General features: G+C 53.5%; 2 protein-coding genes across 7 annotated transcripts in view; both read right to left on the bottom strand.

Moving 5' to 3' along the window:
• The window catches only part of SUSD3 (sushi domain containing 3), a 17,725-nt gene extending 15,418 nt beyond the window's left edge, over positions 1–2,307 (bottom strand). For both annotated transcript variants that reach the window (XM_006922808.3, XM_015597803.2), the window contains exon 1: positions 2,163–2,307. In XM_006922808.3, the coding sequence (XP_006922870.2) occupies positions 2,163–2,250 (88 nt within the window). In that variant the 5' untranslated portion in view covers positions 2,251–2,307. The remainder of the gene's footprint in view (positions 1–2,162) is intronic.
• A 14,451-nt stretch (positions 2,308–16,758) lies between these two features.
• FGD3 (FYVE, RhoGEF and PH domain containing 3) overlaps positions 16,759–18,470 on the bottom strand; it is a 38,760-nt gene continuing 37,048 nt past the window's right edge. For 4 of the 5 annotated variants that reach the window (XM_006922805.1, XM_025040455.1, XM_025040453.1 and 1 more), the window contains one exon: positions 16,759–17,701. In XM_006922805.1, the coding sequence (XP_006922867.1) occupies positions 17,459–17,701 (243 nt within the window). In that variant the 3' untranslated portion in view covers positions 16,759–17,458. Of the gene's footprint in view, positions 17,702–17,934; positions 18,102–18,470 lie in introns of all 5 variants that reach the window. The other variant, XM_025040456.1, reaches the window with a different exon arrangement.

The following is an 18,470-nucleotide window of genomic DNA, read 5'->3' as shown; positions in this document are numbered from 1 at the left end:
CTGCTGCTCCCTCTGAGCTTCGGTGTCTCCTCTGTGAAATGGGCTCAGGACGGCTGTGTGGCAGGGCTGCAGGAGTGAAGTCAAGGATACCCAGAGCATACCCTCACCATCTGGTGGTCCTCTTGATGCTCCCTTTCTGGGCCCTTGCTCTGTGGTCCCTCCAGAGTACAGAGTCTTGGGGGGGGTCACCTCTGTCCACTGGAACCTCGAGTTCTTCCTCCCGCCTGGCTGCGTTCCTGGACAATCTTCTGGATCAAGGAGTGCTGGAGTTGCCCTGGGAGCAGGGCCAGGGGCCTGACAGCAGTGGGAGGGAGGCCTCCATGGTAGGGCTGGGCATTCAGCCTCTCCCAGTTAGGCATTCAACAAACATTTAAAATCTTGCTCTGAGCCAGCCTCCCCCAACTTGCCCCATGCGTGGAAGATGAGAGGACACAGATCCCGGAACACCATGTCCATCTGGCTAAACTTTCAAGAAGAATAGAGTAATGCACCCATTTTATAGATTGCAAGAAAGATACACATGCTGTTGCTACGTTTTAGACGGTGCCAAGCTGTCTCCAAAAGACCCTTACATCCATCACTTCATACTCCCACAGGGAGAGGTGGGAGCCCATTTCACAGCCTGAGAGACTGGGGCCACAGGCCAAGGGAATGATGGAGTCCAAAGGACACATTACCCCAGAGCAGAACTATGGCCAGGGTGGAGGCTCTGCTTGGCCTGTCCAACAGCCTGGGGGCAGATAGACAGTGCCCACCACTTAGCACATGTGGAAACTGAGGCACAGAGGCAGAGATGCATCCCAGGTCAAAGGGGGCTTCCAAACTCAAATCCCAGGGGAGGGCTCATGGGCCTGGACCCAGGGGTCATGTCAGGGGGAAGGCTGAGCTACAGCCAGTCAGAAGCAGGGCTGGGGCTAGGCTGGGCAGGCAAGAGGACAGGGACCTTACTCTGAGCTCCTCTTTCCCCCAGAAGAATCTTCTGCAAATGGCCTTTTGTAGGCAAACATGCCAGAGCCCCTCCCCCTATCCTTGGCTGACCTTGGGCAAGTCCCTCCACTTCTGGTTTGCATCCACCTCCCCAGCCTGGGCAAGCACACACACACACTGTCCTCCATATACACATGGAGCAAAGCACCAGTTCAGGATTGGGCATCAGGCTGCCCTGGGGTGTCAAAATAAACCCACTCCACCAGGCCGGGGCAGGTCTCAGCTCTCCCTGGGCCTCAGATTCCCCATCTGAAAGGGAGCTGGCCCCAAAGTGCCCAAAGGTGGCAGATATAATTGTTTTAAGCAGGACTGGCTGCACCCCAGGGTGTGAACTGGACCAGTCAACCTCTCTGGACCCAGCCTCCACCTGTACAGAGAGCCCAATCTTACACCTGGCCTGAGGCACAGGTGCCTTGAGACCCCTTGGGCTTAAGTGTCCACTACAGTGAGCCTCCAGGACACCTAGGGAACATAGTCCGAGTTTGTTTCTGTTTCTAAAAGGATTAGATTTTAGGCGCGTTAGTGGAACAAAGCCAGCATTGGAACTCGGGTCTTCAGACGCCAAGGCACGAAGGTGAACTCTCTTTAGAACATTCTCAAAATCAAAAACAAAGTAAAATAGCCAGCCCTCCCCTTCTTCCGAAAACCCCGAAGCCTTGACCCAGGCCCGACTGCCGCGGGACCTCTGGCAGTCGCTCCCCTCTTCCTGCCTCAGTTTACCATCAGTGAAGTGGGGTAGGGGAGCTGCCAAGGAACCAGAGCATCTCCCCGCAAGGCGAAGACAGTTCCCCAGGTTCGCCAACTTCTCCCAGAGCACAGGTGGGGTGCGCCCGCGGAGCCCGCGGCTCCCACCAGGAAAAGGCGCGCACTTGGGCCCGCGGGCCGCCTGCTTTCAGGCCGCTTGTGGCCAATCTTCGCCTCCCCCGGGACGCCCGCTGGACGAAGAGTTTCGGGGAGATTCGCCCTCGAGCCAGTCTTCCGCTGTGCGCCCTCTCCGCTCCCGCCGTCCCATCCCGACCCCCCGGTTGTGCACCCCCCACCCCCCCCTCTCGGCAATGTACCCCCAGGCTGTGCACACCCATCCCCAGCCTCCTCAGTGGTGCACCGCCCCCCTCCCCTCGGCTTCCCCGTCCGGGAAAAGGGCGCAGAGCCCCGCTCGTGGCCCCGACTCTCACCTGTACTGTTCCCCGGGCTTGGCGTGCCGTCCCCCGAGCGGCCTTTCGGCCTTGCCCTGCCGCGGAGGGTCGCAGACACCCGATGCATCCCTGCACGCTCTGCAACCAGCGGGACTGCCCCAACAGCCGCCGCCTGCGCGGAGTACCGGGTACTCCCTACCAGAGCCCCGCCCCGCGCCCCGCGCGGTGAGCCTGGGGGCGGGGCCAGCCCTTCCGGAGCCCAAATCCCGGAGTGGGCAAAGCCCGCGGAGCTGGAAGTCTTGCTCCAGGGACCTGTGCAGGTCGTGCGCTCTGTCCGGGTCTCTCAGACCAGTCCGGTCTCCCTAGCCCAGGTATCCTGGGTGAACAGTACAGGTGGACCCCCATCTGTCTTAGGTCCTCGGAGGTGGGTGTAGATATTGTAGGTCCTAACTGATGGGCAGGATTCAGACCCTTGGGGTCTGGCACAAGGCACACACGCACACCCCCGCGGACTCTCCTTCTGGCTCCAACTCTCCTGCCCTGCTCCCTATGCAGAGGCCCAGCCCGGGCACAACTCCTTGCCCAGGGCACCACCCTGCCCAGAAAACCACCGAGGGAATCTCAGACCACAGACACCTAAGCTAGGGCCATGCAGGGTGGCTTCTAAGCAAGAGACCCCCTCACCCCTGGCAGAGCTGAGGAAGGAGGACCTTGCACAGAAAACAGCCAGATGCAAAGGCCCGGAGGTCTGAACACTTTGGAATTTTGAGGGACAGATCAGTGTGGCTGGCCTAGGAGGCCCAGTTGACATAACTAGCTCTAGAGGGGGCCTGGCTAAGGACAGAGAAGAGAAGCATGTTCTGCGACCACGGAGCAGTGTTCCAGTAGGGCAGTGCTCCCACCTCTGCTTCCTAAGTCCAGTAAGGCTGAGGTTCACTATGATATGTCCTCCTCTTTCCTGGGTTGGGGTTGATTTCACCCCATAATATCTTGTTCCTACTTCAGACTTGTTTGTGGGCCACACCTGATAACTTTTTTCAATTCCCTTATATGAAACCAAGTATGCGTGGCCCATCTGTCACATCGGGAAGCCAGGTGAGTCTTCAGGACCCACAGTGACTCTTGACCCCTCCAGACCACATTCAAGGACCTGGGATTCCGGAATTCCCTGCCAAATGGCCCCAAACCCACCTCCAGGGCATTATGATCTGCTCACTGGGTCTGGCCCCCTGTGCATACCACTGTGCTGAGGGCAGCTGCCTGTAGGCTCAGAGACAGGGAGGGAAGAGAGGAAGGGTCCCCAGGGACAGGGAGGGAGGGAAGGGATGGGTTTCCAGGCTCCCAGGAGCCCCAAATGCTGAATTCAAGCCTAGCCGTTTAGGGTGGGTATGCTTCTTAGGGCTGCCAAGACAAGGTACCACAGACTGAATGACTAAGGACTACAGAAATGTGTCATCTCAAGGTTGTGGAGGCCAGAAGTCTGATATTAAGGTATCAAGTGGGCCATGCTCCCTCCAAAGGTGCTAGGAAGGGTCTGGTCCAAGCCTCTCTCCATCTTCTGGTAGTTCCTTGGCTTTTGGCAGCATCACTGCAGTCTTCACATGGCTGTTTTGTCCCTTTGAGCATATATCTGTCTCTGTCCAAATTTCCCCTTTTTATGGGATGCCAGTCCTATTGGATTAAGGCTACCCTAATGACCTCACTTTAACTCGATTGCCTCTATCTCCAAAAGAGTCATGTCCTCGGGTACCAGGGGTTAGGATTTAAGCACTTGAATTTGGGGTTTGGGGGGTCCCTGTGTCTGGGCCTTGATGTTCTCTTCTGAGGGATAGAGAAGGTTCTGCCACCCACCCTGAGGAGAGGGAGACTGTGACACAATCAAGAATGGAGCAACATTGTGAAGCTGGGCCATGCAGGACCTGTTAGCATTTGAACTTGGGCACCTGCCACCTGACTCAGCTTTCCCAGCTGCTCAGACTAGGGGTAGTGCCTGGACTATGCCAGGCTGGTGTCTCCTTCTCCTCAGGCCTCAGATACCTCTTCCAAAGAGCTCTGTCCTGTGCTGTGTGATCTAAAGGTCTGTGCCCTGTCTGTGAATCAGAGAGGACATTTAGCTTCCTTGGTGTAGGCACCTGGTGGGAGGCCTAGATGCCCAAAGTTTTGACTGTAGCTTTGGCCTGTCTGCATTTGGGGATCCAGCCCCCACACCATTACTTGTGCTCTCATCTGGGTTTGCAGCTTGGATCACACAGTATGGGGGAAGGAACCAGGGAGGCTGATGCAGGGGAAGGAGTCTGAAAACCCTGGGCCTCAGTGTTCTGCTCTGTAAAATGGGCTTACAGATGTGCTGCCAGAGATTTTGAGGGGATGGTGAGGGTCTGGCCTAGTGGTCTCCTCTTCCCATGGGACTTAGCTGAGGCACTGCCTGCCCCAGGGAGACTTCCTCAACCCCCAATTCACCCTATGCAGTGTTCACATCCACAGGTCCTGGCAGACTGCAGGAGACAGTGCCTAAGCCTGGTTGGATAGCTGGTTACTGGTGTGTTTCCCTCAAATCAGGTAACTGTGAAATTGTAAAATGCTTTTTGTTTTTCATTAAGTATTCTTCATTTTCACTTCCACTAAATAGAAAAATTAGATCTTCATCCTAAAAACCTCTCTCATAATAGACCAAGTCCAGAAAGTTCCATTGCAAGATAAATCACGTAAGCAAGGTAACCTCATGGGTTTTGCCTCTTTTTTTTTAACCTTTTTTAAATTAAAAGCATAAACAAAAGTTATCTAAGCTTGTAGCTCCAATGAGTTGGGTTTGGGGAGAAAAGAATTTTCTTAAAAATGTGTTCTGCCAGGCCATTTGACACCATTAATGCGTACAGGCCTTCAAGCCTCTCCACAGGAAGAGCTGGTCCCCTTATGCAGGAAGCCCCTGCCTGGAGCCCCTGCCCAAAGCCCACTCCCCATCAGGGTCCGGGCTCTGACCATGGGGCTCTCCTCCCTGGCCAGAGTCCTGCATAAGCAAGGCTTGCCTTGTCTTTCAAGAGGGAGACAGGTGAGTCACCTCAGGTGACATAGAGCCGCTGCCCACAGGTTTGCAGTGACGGCTTGGAGACATGCAGCAAGGCAGTGGAGTGAAAGCAGGTGACAGATTCACAGAAATGATCCGACCAACCCCTCCTGTGTGCCAGGCCTGCTCAGGAGCTGGGACATAGTGGCCCAAGAGAGACAAAGCCTGGCTGGCTGCTCCCCAGGGCTCCTCTGCCACTTCTGGGCAACCAGGCAGGTTAGTTTTCCTGCCTCTTGACTTTTCATTGTCTGTATTTTCTACAGTGAGCATGAATCTATTCTCTAATTAGAAAATAGGAAAGTAATAAATATTTTAAGAGTGGGGTACCTATAAATGATTGCACACATTCACAGGACAGTTCCAAATTCCACCTGTAAGAAAAGATGTGAACTGACCCCTTATTTACAGCTAGAGAAACTGAGACTCGGTGAAAGGTCACTGTCCTGTCCAAGGTCACTCGCCTCCTAGGATTACGCCTCATTACTGTAGTCTGAGGACTCACTCATAATGATAGGATTTGGGCAGCCCTGCTGGGGGCACGGCGTGTTTCCACAGCCCCAGCTGCTCCCAGGTAAGCCAGCAGTAAGAAGTACACAAGCCTGTCAAGGACATTCCAGAGGCTTAGTGCTCATGAGCCAGTTAAGCTTCTTTGATGCCATGCACCTGCCCAGCCAGCACAGTGGGAGCCTGAGTCACTTGAGAAGTGTGAGAACCTGCTCCCCTATGCACCCTGCCCCATTATAAACCTGGCCTCCCCTTTTTCCCTGCTGCCCTCCCCTCTGTCCAGCACAGACTTCATGCCCAGAAGGTCCTCACCAGCCCCTCAGGCTCAGGAGATTGATGACTCTTTGCCCTCCCTATTGGTTGGGCTTGGGTAAGTCCCGCCCCTCTCTGGGCTGCAGTGTATTCCTTGCCTCCCCCATGCCACATCCATGAAGGATCAAAGTTCTCTGCTCAGGGAGCACCTAAGAAACTTAGACTTAGGGACTGGCTCACATCTTGTGGGGAGGCATTAATGAGGCCATAGGAGGTGGTCTCTCACAAGGCCTGGAATGCTGGCCAAGTCCATCCAAATGGACAGATCAGAGGCCTGGCCTGGGGCTAGTGCTTGGCAGGCTACTGTTTCACAGATAGGAATACTAAGGCCTGAGGAAAGGATCTTCCCCTAGCAACACAGCTCATCCCAGATCTTACCCTAAAGTCCTGGGCTCTAGGGCTTGATGGTCTGGCTCTCTGTGCCTCTCAGTTTTCACACCTGTAAAATGAGTATGCTAGCTCCTACCAGAGCTGAAGGACAAAATGTGCAGTAGCTCACAGATTGTCCAGCATGTGAGGCTCATAGTCAGGGCTTTGTGCCATCACTGGAGGAGTGAGTCTGCAGGACAATGGAGCAGGAAGGGGCTGCTCTGAGTATCTGGCTGCACACCTGCTCTGGCTCCCTCAGACTGACAACTGTGCTTTTCTAATAATCATGAGCCCTCTGTTATCCTCATTTTACCGATGAGAAACTGAAGCTTGGGCCTGTTTGCTGAGTGGCTGCCTTAGTCAGTTGCAAGGGCCAGAAACCCAATACCAACCCAGGGGAGGTAGTTGCTGGCAGCTTCAGAGTTTAGAGGGAGGTCCTTGTGAGTCAGAGTCCCAGAGCAGGAGGAGCAACCCTCCTGGCATCCAAATACCTCATACCAGGGGCCACATGCTCATCTGAGCATTTGCTGTGGCCAGGCAGAGGCACTCGATGTTGCTGCATAACAACAGCACTGCTTAGAATAGCAACAGTCACTTCTGCTCATAAATCTATGTCAAGGCGAAGCTCCACTGGAGAGGGCTCATCCCAGGGCATAGATGCCTCTCCACGGGGTTGTTTGAGCTTCTTTACAACATGGTGGCTGGCTTCTGGGAGCAAGCATTCCTGAAGACAGGAAGTGGAATGTGTCCATTTCTCCAGGCAATGGATTGAATGTCATTTATGTTATATTCTGTTCATTGAGCAGCCATGGAGCTCAGATTCAAAGAGTGGAGAAGAAGACCTCACCTTTCATTGGAAAGAAGGTCAGAAAATTTGAGGGCTACCACAGGCGACTGAGCACAAGTCCAGATTGTCCCAACCTCTTCTCGGGTATCTGCAGGGTTCCTGTGCATCAGCAGCCCTCTCTAAATTAGAGAACTGGGATTAGGTTCACACCCCAAATGTAGGTGTGTGTGCATTGAGTTTTGACAAAACACAGACATGCACAAGCAGATTGAGGGCAGGGGGCCACTAGTCCATGGTGTTAATGCTAGGGGCAGATATAGGTAATGTCTGTTTTCTTGGTACTTGGCAATATTTTCTGGACTATTTGGAGGAGGATACACTTCATTTGTCTAGCCATGGGCTGTAATGATGCCCTCTGTGCCAGGCAGTCACAGCAATGGCAGAGATAGTCATTTTTCAAGGAACCCGCTTCTAGCACACATGGAGTCCCGACAATGGTACGCATGGTTTTTCCTTCTTCTCAAGACCTGGATCAGCCCAGGTGGGTTCAAATTCATGTGGCCAATCAGGATCTCCCTGTACTCTTTTCTCCCCCATGCCCTGCACCACCATGGTCTCAAGCCCTCCGGAGACCATCTCATTCTCAGTATCTCACACAGGGCCAGGGTAGGCTGAGGTTTGCCCATTCTCTAAAGGCCAAGGCCCTAATGATAGTGCATGGCCTGGATCTCAGTGTATCTGTATACTCACTGAGACATCTGAGCAGTAGATAACCTGCTCAACTGAACACTGCGATCCTGGCAGGGAGTGTGTTGCTGTAGCCTTCAGAGGGCTAGGGACTCGCAGGTCCTCCAGAGGGTGGCCACAGACCAACTTCCCTTGCTGACGGCTATCACCTCTCAAAGCCAGACTCAAAGGAGTGATTATGCTAAACGGTTCCTGCCCAGCTCTTCCTTGCCTCCCCATTTCATTCCATCCAGTCATCAAATATAGACTGTGGTTGCTCAAGCACCTGGCTCTGTGCTCCATACTGCCGGCCTCTGTGATCTCTCAAGCTCACAAGGCCCAGGAGTAAAGCCTTCAGTAAAGATGACTTTCCTCTCTTTCTACCCAGCATTGTGCTCCACACTTGGCTCAGGCACCACTGCTTCCAGGAAGGACCCCCTGCCTACCCAGGCTTGGTTGGGGTGGTCCCTGCACTTGACTCTCCCCAGTCGACAGATTGTACCTGAAGTGCAGGAACCATATGTGGTTCATCTCTGTGACCGAGAGCCCAACATTAGCCAGATACAGGTTGGGTGTTGATAACAGTTTGCCAACTCCAAGAATGAGAGACAGTCCAGGTAGGTAATTTTGGTGACATTTTGGGCAAACTCCTGCTGTTCGAAAGAAAAGCGCTCACCAAATCAAGCTGTGACTCAGATGGTGGAATTTAGCATCCACAACCTGGAGTACAAATCCTCGCCCTGCTTTGGCAACTTTGGGCAGGTCATCTGTAGCAGATGTTGCCTATTCCCACCACATCACCTCAGCAAAGCCCCCTCAGGGCCTGTAGCCCAACTCCCAGCTTCCCAAGGCTCATTCCAACATCCCTTATTAGTCACGTCTTTTATTTTCTGTGTGCTGATGCTCTGACACAGGTGTGCTTACCTTGGATGGATGGCCCCTCCCAGGGCTAGCCAAACACTAGAGATGTTAAAGAACTTTCTTCCAGCATACCTTTCATAGGCAAACCAACCCATCCAGAGCCCATAGCCCAACCACCTCACACTCCAGGCCATTGTCCACCTGCCCTAGTCACCATAGGGCCAGGTACCAGATAACTAGTCACCAGGTCCCAGAGCCTACCAGAATTACAAAAACTGGCTAGCCCTCAGCTTGCTCACCCTGCTTGCTCGTTACTTTCTATGAAACCACAAAGAAGACTCTCACCTCTCACTTCTCCTCTCCCTCTGCCTCCTGCTTGAGCCTGGTGCTTCCCTGCGTGTCTCTGCATGGTGTGGTGTGCCCCCAGCAACCTTGCCCTCTGGTAGGGTACCTCTGAGTTGATGGTTCTACACTGTGAGACAACTGGGTCATGGGGTTCTCCTATTGAACAGAAACAATCACAGAACATCAACATCATACAAGGTTGCTCTGAGACAAAGAAACACCACTTCATCTTGTCTAGGCACAGAAAACACAAAGTCACTGGGTAAATGACAATATATCAAGTGTCCTCTATCATGGGAATATGAGTGGCCACTTCTTCATTACCAACTATGGCTTCTCTCTATTTTCTTTCCCTCCACTTTCTAATAAAATGTATCGATACTCAAGCATAGAATGAAAAACCCACTTCTTAATAGCATCCCACCAACCCCTGCTTCCTCAAACCCTCCTCCAGTCTTCCCTGACACTATTGCACAGACATGCCAATGCTTTCCCATGGGTTGTGCTTTCACTTCACAGCAGCAGGTTGAAAATCTAGCATTGTCAACTACAGGCATGCTCCTGGGGCTCTGCTGGCAGTCTTCCCTGTAGCCAAGCTTCAGTTGCTTCCAGACCTAAGTTGCTTGACAACACATTCTGTGATTCTGTGTCCTGGGGCCACTGCCATAAAATACCATAAACCAAGGGGCTTAAAACGGCAGATGAAGCCTCAGGGCTCCTTGGCTTATAGCTGTACTACTACATTCTCTGCCTCAACCATCGCATCTCTGCATGTCCTCTCCTTCTTATAAGGACACCAGTCACTGGATTTAGGAACCATCCTAATGCAGTATGACCTCATCTTAACTAGTTATATCTGCAAAGAACTTATTCCCAAATAATGTCACATTCTGATATTCTAGATGGACATGAACTTTGGGGGAACACTAGTCAACCCACTAGTCTGCTCTCTGAGCCCTCAAAAGTCACTTCAGTCCTACCTTTAAATTATTTTTTCCACCAGGAAAAAAGTCTGGTCAAGATGGCAGAGTAGGTAAATGCTGTGCTTGCCTCTTCTCACAATCCCATCAAAATTACAATTGAACTACAGAACAACCATCATTGTGAGTTGCCTGAAGTCTAGCTGAAAAGGAGTCCTACAACTGAGGAGATATAGAAGAGCCTAGCTTCGAGACTGATAAGTAGGGTAGAGAGGCAGAACAGGCTGGAGTGTGGCGATTAAGAATCAGGAGGGATTCAGCTGCAGAGGTCCTCCCAGAGGAGCAAAGAGTCTCATCCCCACACTGGGCTCCTCAGCCTAAGGTTCCAGGGCTGAGAAGAGAAGTACCCACAATTCTGGCAGTGAAAACTGGCAGAGATTGTGGCTTAGTGAGAGAGAAGGCAGCTGGAGTTGCAGATGTTCCTCTTAAAAGATTTACTTGCTGATGGATTCACTTGCTCTGAGCTCCAGCACTGGGGCAGCAGCTTGAAAGGCACCAGGGACATATGAGGAGGAACAGAATTGTCTGGCTTCAGGGCAAGGGCTGGAGAGGCAGCTTTCTCCTGGAGAGAATTGCTGGCAGAAGCCCTTGTTCCTCTGTTGAGCCTTCCCCTCACCTGGCATGCAGACACAGGTAGCCGCCATATCTGAGTTTCCATCAATCTGACTAAGACCATTCACCCTGCCCTGGTGATTCCTTGAGACCCTGCCCCACCCAGCTTAAGAACCCACCCAAGCCGCTTTAGTGGCTTTCCATACAAATGGTGTGTCTTGGCTCATGCTATGGATTTTCCTAAAATCTCTCTCAGAGGTTTGTAAAACCCAAACAAGCAGCATCTGTCCTTGTCGTGCCTTGTATCTCTTGCAGCCCCAAGTCAGGCCGTAGTGGCAGCCAGCTTTAGTTTGCAGTATGGCTGCTCGAGGCATCTCTAAGTCTAGCATGGGTGGCGCCATCTGAGGATGGCTTGGTGGCTCTTGCCAGGTGGTCCCAAGTACTGCACAGGATGCAGCTGAACTTGGCCTATGGTGGGGCCCCTCCCAGAAGGCCCTAGGCCTGGCACACTTGGTGGCTGGCTTCAGTTTTGGACTGAGCAGGTGCACCACCTGGGACTGCATTTGAGGATGACACACCCAAAGGGTCTCCATCACCACTTGGCCTTTCCTATGTGTCCTCTCCTCTTATAAGTATACCAGTCATTGGTTTTAGGGCCCACACTATCCTCAGTTTAACTGACTACATCTGTAAAGACATTATTTCCAACAAATACTTCAAACAAATATTTCAAACATCACATTCTGAGGTTCCAGGTAGACATGAATGTTTGAGTGACACCGTTCAACCCTGGACAACTTTGTTGGCGTTCTGCCCTTCTGCACCTTACTCACTACTACCCTACTACTTTTCCTGAGTCCCGTCTCAAATAAACTCCTTGCATTCAATACATATAGCAGGATCTGCTACTGAGAGAACCCTAACTAAACACAGGTCCCCTACTTTGAGCTACTGAAGAACCACCTAAGAACAGTTCCCTAGCACTGATATACTAAAGACCACCTAGGCACAGGACCACCTCTCTAAGTTACTGAGCTTTGATAAGGCACTGGAGAGCAGAGCTCAGTGTCCAAGGTGGATGCACAGGAGGTGGGCGCACATTTATAGGAGCAGAGCTGAAATGCTGAAGACTGGGTTTCCAGGCAGTCCTAGCCCTGGCAGCGGAGAAAGGGTTTTGTTCCTTTCAGAGATACTGCCAGCATGGATTCAGATGGGGAGATAGCACCAAGGCAGGACAGTTTGGAGGATGTAGGTTGGTCCCTGCAAATGTTGGCTAGGAGTGGGCAGTAAACAGGAAATCTGACTCCACATGTGCTTTATTCTCACACACCTGCTTCAGGTGAAGTCAGAGATGGTTTTCCTTCTGCTTCTGCTCACCTGTCCTGGTTTGGGCCCCTCGGGGACTCTTCCATCTGGTTCCAGGATGGCTCCCCTGAGGAAAGCAATGCTAGCCCCCACTACTCCCTGTGTCTCGGGGTTGTCTTGGGTTACACAGGAATCTTAGAGCAGTCCCAGCACAGGGAGTTGGAGAGCTGGCCAGTGATCTGTGACGCAAGAGGCTGAAGTGGGGTACTTTTCTTGCACATCTTCCTTTTCCTAGATCCTGGGAGCCAAGTAACCCACTCCAACTGCCAGCCCTTCTCCTCTGCAGGAAATTCCCCAGGCACAGCCTATGTCCATGGCCCTGCTGGTTGGAGAGAGCCAAGTCCAGCTTGGATCCAGCATGGGGTGGGAAGGGGGCAAGATGTGGGCATCGGGAGTGTGGGACAGAGCTGAGGGAAAAGCATGTGTGTGTCACCATCCTCAAGGACCCCCAGGACACTGCCACTGAGGCCTAGCAGGCAGGAGCCTGAGCATACTTGGGCTTCCAGGAAAAGGAACCTGCAAGTTAGAGGTGGCACCAGTGCTGAGAGACCACCAGGCCTTCCCAGGCTGCAGGGCCTGCATCAAATCTTTGCATCTATGAGCGGGGCATGGAGCCTAGAAGTCCATCCAGTCAGCAAGGAGGGTGGGAGGCAAGCTTCTCAGGAAGGAATGTGCAGAATGCAAGGTGGGGCTTGTCCCCAAGCCTGCCCTCCTTGATACCCTGCCACCTCCAGCCTTCAGGTTTCCCCCTTGTAAATGAGAAATCAGTGGTGGTGGGAGAGAGTGTGTCGACAGGGAGCATCAGGCTTCCTCAGCACCACTTAGAACCCCTCAGAAACTACTTGGAGCCCCTCAGGTCTACCTGGAACCCCCAGGGACCACCTGGAGCCCCTCAGGACTCAGGGTTGACAGCTGTCCCCCCAGAGGAATTATCCAGTGGAAGCCTGTCTGCAAACATATTCCAAGAAGCTCTGGAGCAAGGCGAGCCCTCCTTTCTCCCTGGATGCCCAGCACTAGAACTGGCAGAGAGCTTTGGACTCCCAGGCCCTGTCAGATCCCAGGAGGAGAGAGGCCCCTCAAGTAGCTGGGGGATGGGCAAGGAGTAGAGCCCCCTAAGGTCTGGGCTCTGGGGCCTGGGGTAAGCCGGGACTTTAGGAGGCCGATCCTGTGATCTTCATGTGCACAGTGGAGGCCTGCTGTTCCCTGAGAGGGCGGAGGATGCTGGTGCCCACAGAGGCAAGTCAGACCAACCTAGATCCAAATGCCCCTTTGCTGGTGTTCTAAGGTGTAGCAGCCCTTCTGGGTCTCATTGTGCTGATCTCTGCAATGAGACTAGTTGTTTGAGGAGGAACTGACTTTGTGTCCCTTAGACCTGGGGACCCCTGGGAGTCAGGAGAGCACTGGACCTTTATGACCACAGGCAGCTACCGTCTCTCTCTGAGTTTCAATTTCTCCATCTGTAAAATGAAGATTCCAGATTCAAAGTGCTCAGGGGCCGCACAAATCTGTTGGCAGATATTAACTGAGTACCTTCTATGTGCTGGGCATTGTTGTAGGTGATGCATCCTGCCCTCAGAGCTTCTGTTCTGGATGGGGAAACGTTTAAAAAGAAGGTAAATATCCAAACTCAAAGGAGAGAGACAGGGATTAGGGGTCCCTGTGGAGGTGGCACTGAGTAGTCTTGCAAAGACCTGCAGGAAGAGTGAAGGGACAGCATGTGCATAGGCCCTGAGGTGGAAAGGAGCTGGTGTGTTCTGAAGGCCTAGTAGCCTGAGCCTGGTGACCTGGGTGGGGAAAGGAGTGTAGGAGAAAATGAGGCTAGAAGTGTGGCAGGGCCAGAGGCTATGGATGTCGCTTGACCTCTCAGTCCCAGAAATCCAAGTGGCCTGCCAACCAGTACCTGACACAGGCAGTGTGCTAACAGTGGATGCTGCATGAACAAATGAATGAAGAGTGGATAAGTGACTCCTGCTGGGTCCCTAACTCATTGTATGATCTTGGGCGAGTGTATATTCCTCTCTGGGCCTCAGTTTCAGTACTGCTAAGATACTCTCTGGGTTGCAATTCTTTTCACTGTGTGGCTGGGCCAGGCATCTGGCCACGGCAAGTCTGTGTGGACACTGGCTCCTTTCTCTTCTCGGGATTGCGGAGAACATGGATAGCCTAGTAAGAATATGTTTTCCCCTGGCAGAGCAGTCAGCAGCCCCCTGGAACCTACAGTAGGGGCCTGGGCTCCAATCACCAACCTCTACCAAAAAGCCCCCATTCACTCATTGACCCATTTTCTCCTTTCTTTTTTCTCTAGCTCCTATGGAAACTCTTCCGCTCAGGTGTGCACCATGCTCTAAACACAGCCCCTGGGTCTGCTACCAGGATACTCTGGCCTGCAGGCTGGGCAGGCAGCAGCCCCTTGGAGCACAGAAGACCCCTGCCTCAGGTCCCAGACCCCTGTGAGTGCAGCACAAGTGAGCCCTGATGGGGTGGGCAGTGTGTAGAGCCCCCTGGTAGGCAGCCTGATCCTCACAGCCCTGTTTTGGGCAGATACCTTCAGCCAGGGGTCCCTGGAGACAGACTAGGAAGGCCAGCTCACAAGGGGTGCAGCACAGAGGTTTTTGTGGCTGAAGCCCTTTGCTACCCCTCTGGGCCTCAGCTTCCACGTCTGGAAAAAGTGAGGATGACAGCCTGTGGCCAAAATGAGTTCAGATCTTGGCTGTTTCTACTTCCTAGCTGCGTACTGGCAGCTCACCCCAAGATTTCACATTCTGAAATAGTTGCTAATATTCATCAGGATATTTCATAAGAACATCTGCATTTCTTTCATCTCTTGGAAAACTGTGTGGCTCCAGCCACACAGGTCCCTGAGTGGGAACAACTGGTGCCAGCCTCTGGTTGCCCACTGCAAGTGTCTGTGTCAACACTCACTGTGGACGTGGGGCCCTGTTTCCAACTCAGCTTCGGCCATCCCCATTGCAGCCCCACGCCTATCCCAGTACTCACAGTCCCTTCTTCCCCTGTGGCTCCTGCTCCCTAGAGCAATGCCAAAGGAGAGGCCCTGTGGAGACCCCACTCGAGGCCCTGCCCTCCCCTAGCCTGCAGTGCTCCTCCCACTGATCCTTCCAGACTTTGATGGTCCTGCTCTGGCCTGGGCACTGTTCTTGGGACACCTGCCTTGGGAAGTCCTGGGGAGAGGGAACTCCCAGGGACCTCTGGCCCCTGTTGTACCTCTTTCCCCTTCCCTGCTTCTATTCCTCCCAAACCCAGGCACTATTTCTTGAGGCTACACAGTTCCTTCTTAATGTCTCCCCACAAGATCCATGGCAGCTCAGGGCCCAGCACTGTCCAAAATTGGTAGAAAGGCATCTTTCCTCATCCTGCTATAGTCACAGCCCCTGAAGATGTTTCCCATGGGAATGCCTCTTGACCAACCCTCTCTCCCCTTAAGGCTGGCCCCAGGTGGGACAGACTCTATGGACTTTGAGGGAATAAAACATTCTGGTGGATCCAGAACTATGGGGGTAGGAGACCTCACCCATCTGCCCTCCCATGTCCTGGAGGAAAACATTCCCCTGAGATCATTGCATGCATGGCATGGTGGTGGGGGTGGGGGAAATGAGCAGGCTGCTCTGGTGCTGAGAGCTTGCTGGGAGACCTGCCATGAGGACCTCCGGTAGTGGTGCCCATGTTACCTCCCAAACCCAAGCCAAGTGCTGCCATGCCCAGTGGGTTAATTTTGGCTTCCCAGTCTGGAGCTGTGGGACTCTCATGGCCTCCTCTCTGTGACTCAGTATCCTTAGCTGTTAAGTGAGAACATCCTGGGGTTATAGTGAGATTGGCATAGTGTGGGCCTCAGTCACCCACTGTCCCTGCCCCAATCTGTGTGGGGCTTTGTTGTGTTTCCTGTATTTGCAGAATCTTGGCCAGGGACCCATGCAGGCTGGAAGGGGCTGGCCTCCCCACTCTTGCTGAGCAAGTCCTTGATGTCAACTGGGGCCAGAATACCCACTGCAGGGTGACGAATGCTCACAGACTCAGGACTGAGGCTCAGATGTACAGCAGGTAGAGAGCTGCAACAGCATCCAAACATAGCTAGGTAGGTAGCACTGGCTCAAGCATAAGCTCATTTAAGCTCTGCCCACCTCATCTGTGTCCTGCCTATAAGCTCTGCCCACCTCATCTGTGTCCTGCCTATCTTACCTGGGCCCCTACCTCACCTGTGCCCTCCTCCCAACTCACTAATGACCAGAAGCCCATTTCTAGCTCCTATGCTGGCCCTCTCAATTCCTCAGGTAAGTGTTCTGAGACTCTGACCATGGTTAGGCAGTGACAGGCATCCCCCTAGGGTGCCATGTAGATGTTAGAGAAATGGGGGTCTCTAGGGACTGGACACCATTTGGTCATCAATCCCTAAATTCCTCCTCTCTCTCCTGAGGCCTCTGGGCTCTGATGCAAATAGCACCACAGCCCTCTCACCCTCACCCCATGACCTTCCTAACTTCTTTGTGAACCTTATGCTGTTTCTATAGGATACATGGCCCTGTCTATCTCACTAGCATGACCGACCAGAGATGCAGAGCAGTTCTCCAGGTGTCGCATCTGGTCTGAGGCCCAGCCATCAGATGCCCTTTCATCCTGGGACCTTCACAGGTGTTTGGACTTAACACTCCACAGGCCAGAGTCACTGTGCCCGTCTGTCACCCTCATCCCCCACTCAACTACCAGTCGACCCACCTATGGGAGCCCCACCACAAGACTGTGCCCACCTGTTGGCTACCAATGTTTATTTACACAGAGAGGCATTGCCGGCCACCCAGCAGAGGAGACAGGCACAACTCTCAGGCCCTCATGTGACCCTGGTGTGGGCCTCCCATGGAGTTTCTCAGTGAGGTTATTCAGGAATCTCAAGTCCCACTTGGTTGGTCCAGGCTCACCACTCACCCTCTCCTGTGAGTAGCTTTGCACAGTATGGTGGGCTGCAAGGCAACATGGGGGTAGTGGGGTGTCTGGCAGCCAGGAGTTGGCAGAGGTGGAGGTGGAGTTGGGTGGCTGGTCGTGGCTCAGCTCATGCAGTGTAGACAGTGTAGACAAAAGGACAGTGGCTGGAGGGATGGCAAGACTTCAGACGTCCATGAGGTGTCCCTAAGCACCATCCGCGAAACTCCTTCTGCTTTCCAGAGCCCCCACACAGCCACACAGACAGGGTTTACTTGGCAGTTGCCCTGTATCCCATGCCAAGCCACACTGCTGAGCCTGAGGGCAGAGGCCTCAGATGTGTTAGGTGATCCTGGACAGGTGGCCACCCCTTTCTGCGCCCCAGTTTCTTCATCTCTGAAGCAGAGGGACCCTCCAGGGCCAAGTGTCCTGAGGGATGATGGCCCCTCAGTAGTCAGGGTACTCTTCACATTTACATGTGGCCTCCATGGCCACTTCCCAGGTGAGAGCACAGGCCCTGCCGTGGCGGCCAAGATTTAGCTCACGGGGCTGCTGGAGCCTGGGACTTTGGGGTTCCTGGGCTGGCCTGGGTCAGGTCCCTGCAGGCAGCCATGTTCAGGACCTCTAGCCACTGCTGCTGCAGCTCAGCCGATGGGGCACTCAGGTACAAGGACTGCTGGGCCTGCTGCAGCTGCCACACGTGCCCAGCGTCCAGCCTCTCTGCCAGGTCTGGCACACTCACTGTGCAGCCGGAAAGGGGGATGGTGCTTGGCAGCCTGCTGTCCTGAAGCAAAGGAGAAAAGAGTCAGCACTCCACCCTTTGGAGTCCTGGCATCACTAAATACCATTGCCTGCATGTGGGCAACAGAGGAATGATTCTGGGTGGCTGGCAAACTGAAGCCCCAGGGTAATGTGAGCCACCTGCAAGGGATTGGTCCTGGGTGGCTAGGCCCAGGCTCTCTGGGCATGTGGGCCTGAGGCTGTGGGCTGCAGGAACAGGCAGACCCCCAGCATGACCCGGTGGACAGGGGACGTATCTGGTTGCTTGCCTGCCGGTGCAGCACCAGTTCCAGGTTGTCTGATGTGGGGATGGTGGCCCACACCTCACTCCAGTTTGAGCCACTGTCTGATACCCACAGAGGGCCACAGAGCAGGTTGGGCAGGGTGTCCACAGAGGCTGGCTTCTGGGGACACAGTAGTTGGGTCAGGTGTAATCTCCTTGCAGGTGTCACTCTCATGGGGTGGGCCAGGACCACCTCCAGGGGATGAAAGGGGAGGGGGAGACAAACTGGTCAAGGGCCGGGGCCAGCTGACCTCTCCCCAGTGTCACTGCCACTTGGATTGGGCTGGATCCCCTAGGGAATGAGGCCACCAGTGGGGTCAGGACAGACATAAACAGAAAAAAATAGAACAACAGGAGCCAGAGTACGGCTTACTGGGGAAGGGCTGTGATTCAGTTGTTCACGCACACTCAATATACCACACACACACACACATACACACACACACACACCCCCACACACGCATCCTCTGCCACACACACACCTCACATT

This window comes from Pteropus alecto, unplaced genomic scaffold (genome assembly GCF_000325575.1).
Source record: "Pteropus alecto unplaced genomic scaffold, ASM32557v1 scaffold129, whole genome shotgun sequence".
NCBI classification, from domain to species: Eukaryota; Metazoa; Chordata; class Mammalia; order Chiroptera; family Pteropodidae; genus Pteropus; species Pteropus alecto.
This window is presented reverse-complemented; position numbering and strand designations above follow the sequence as displayed.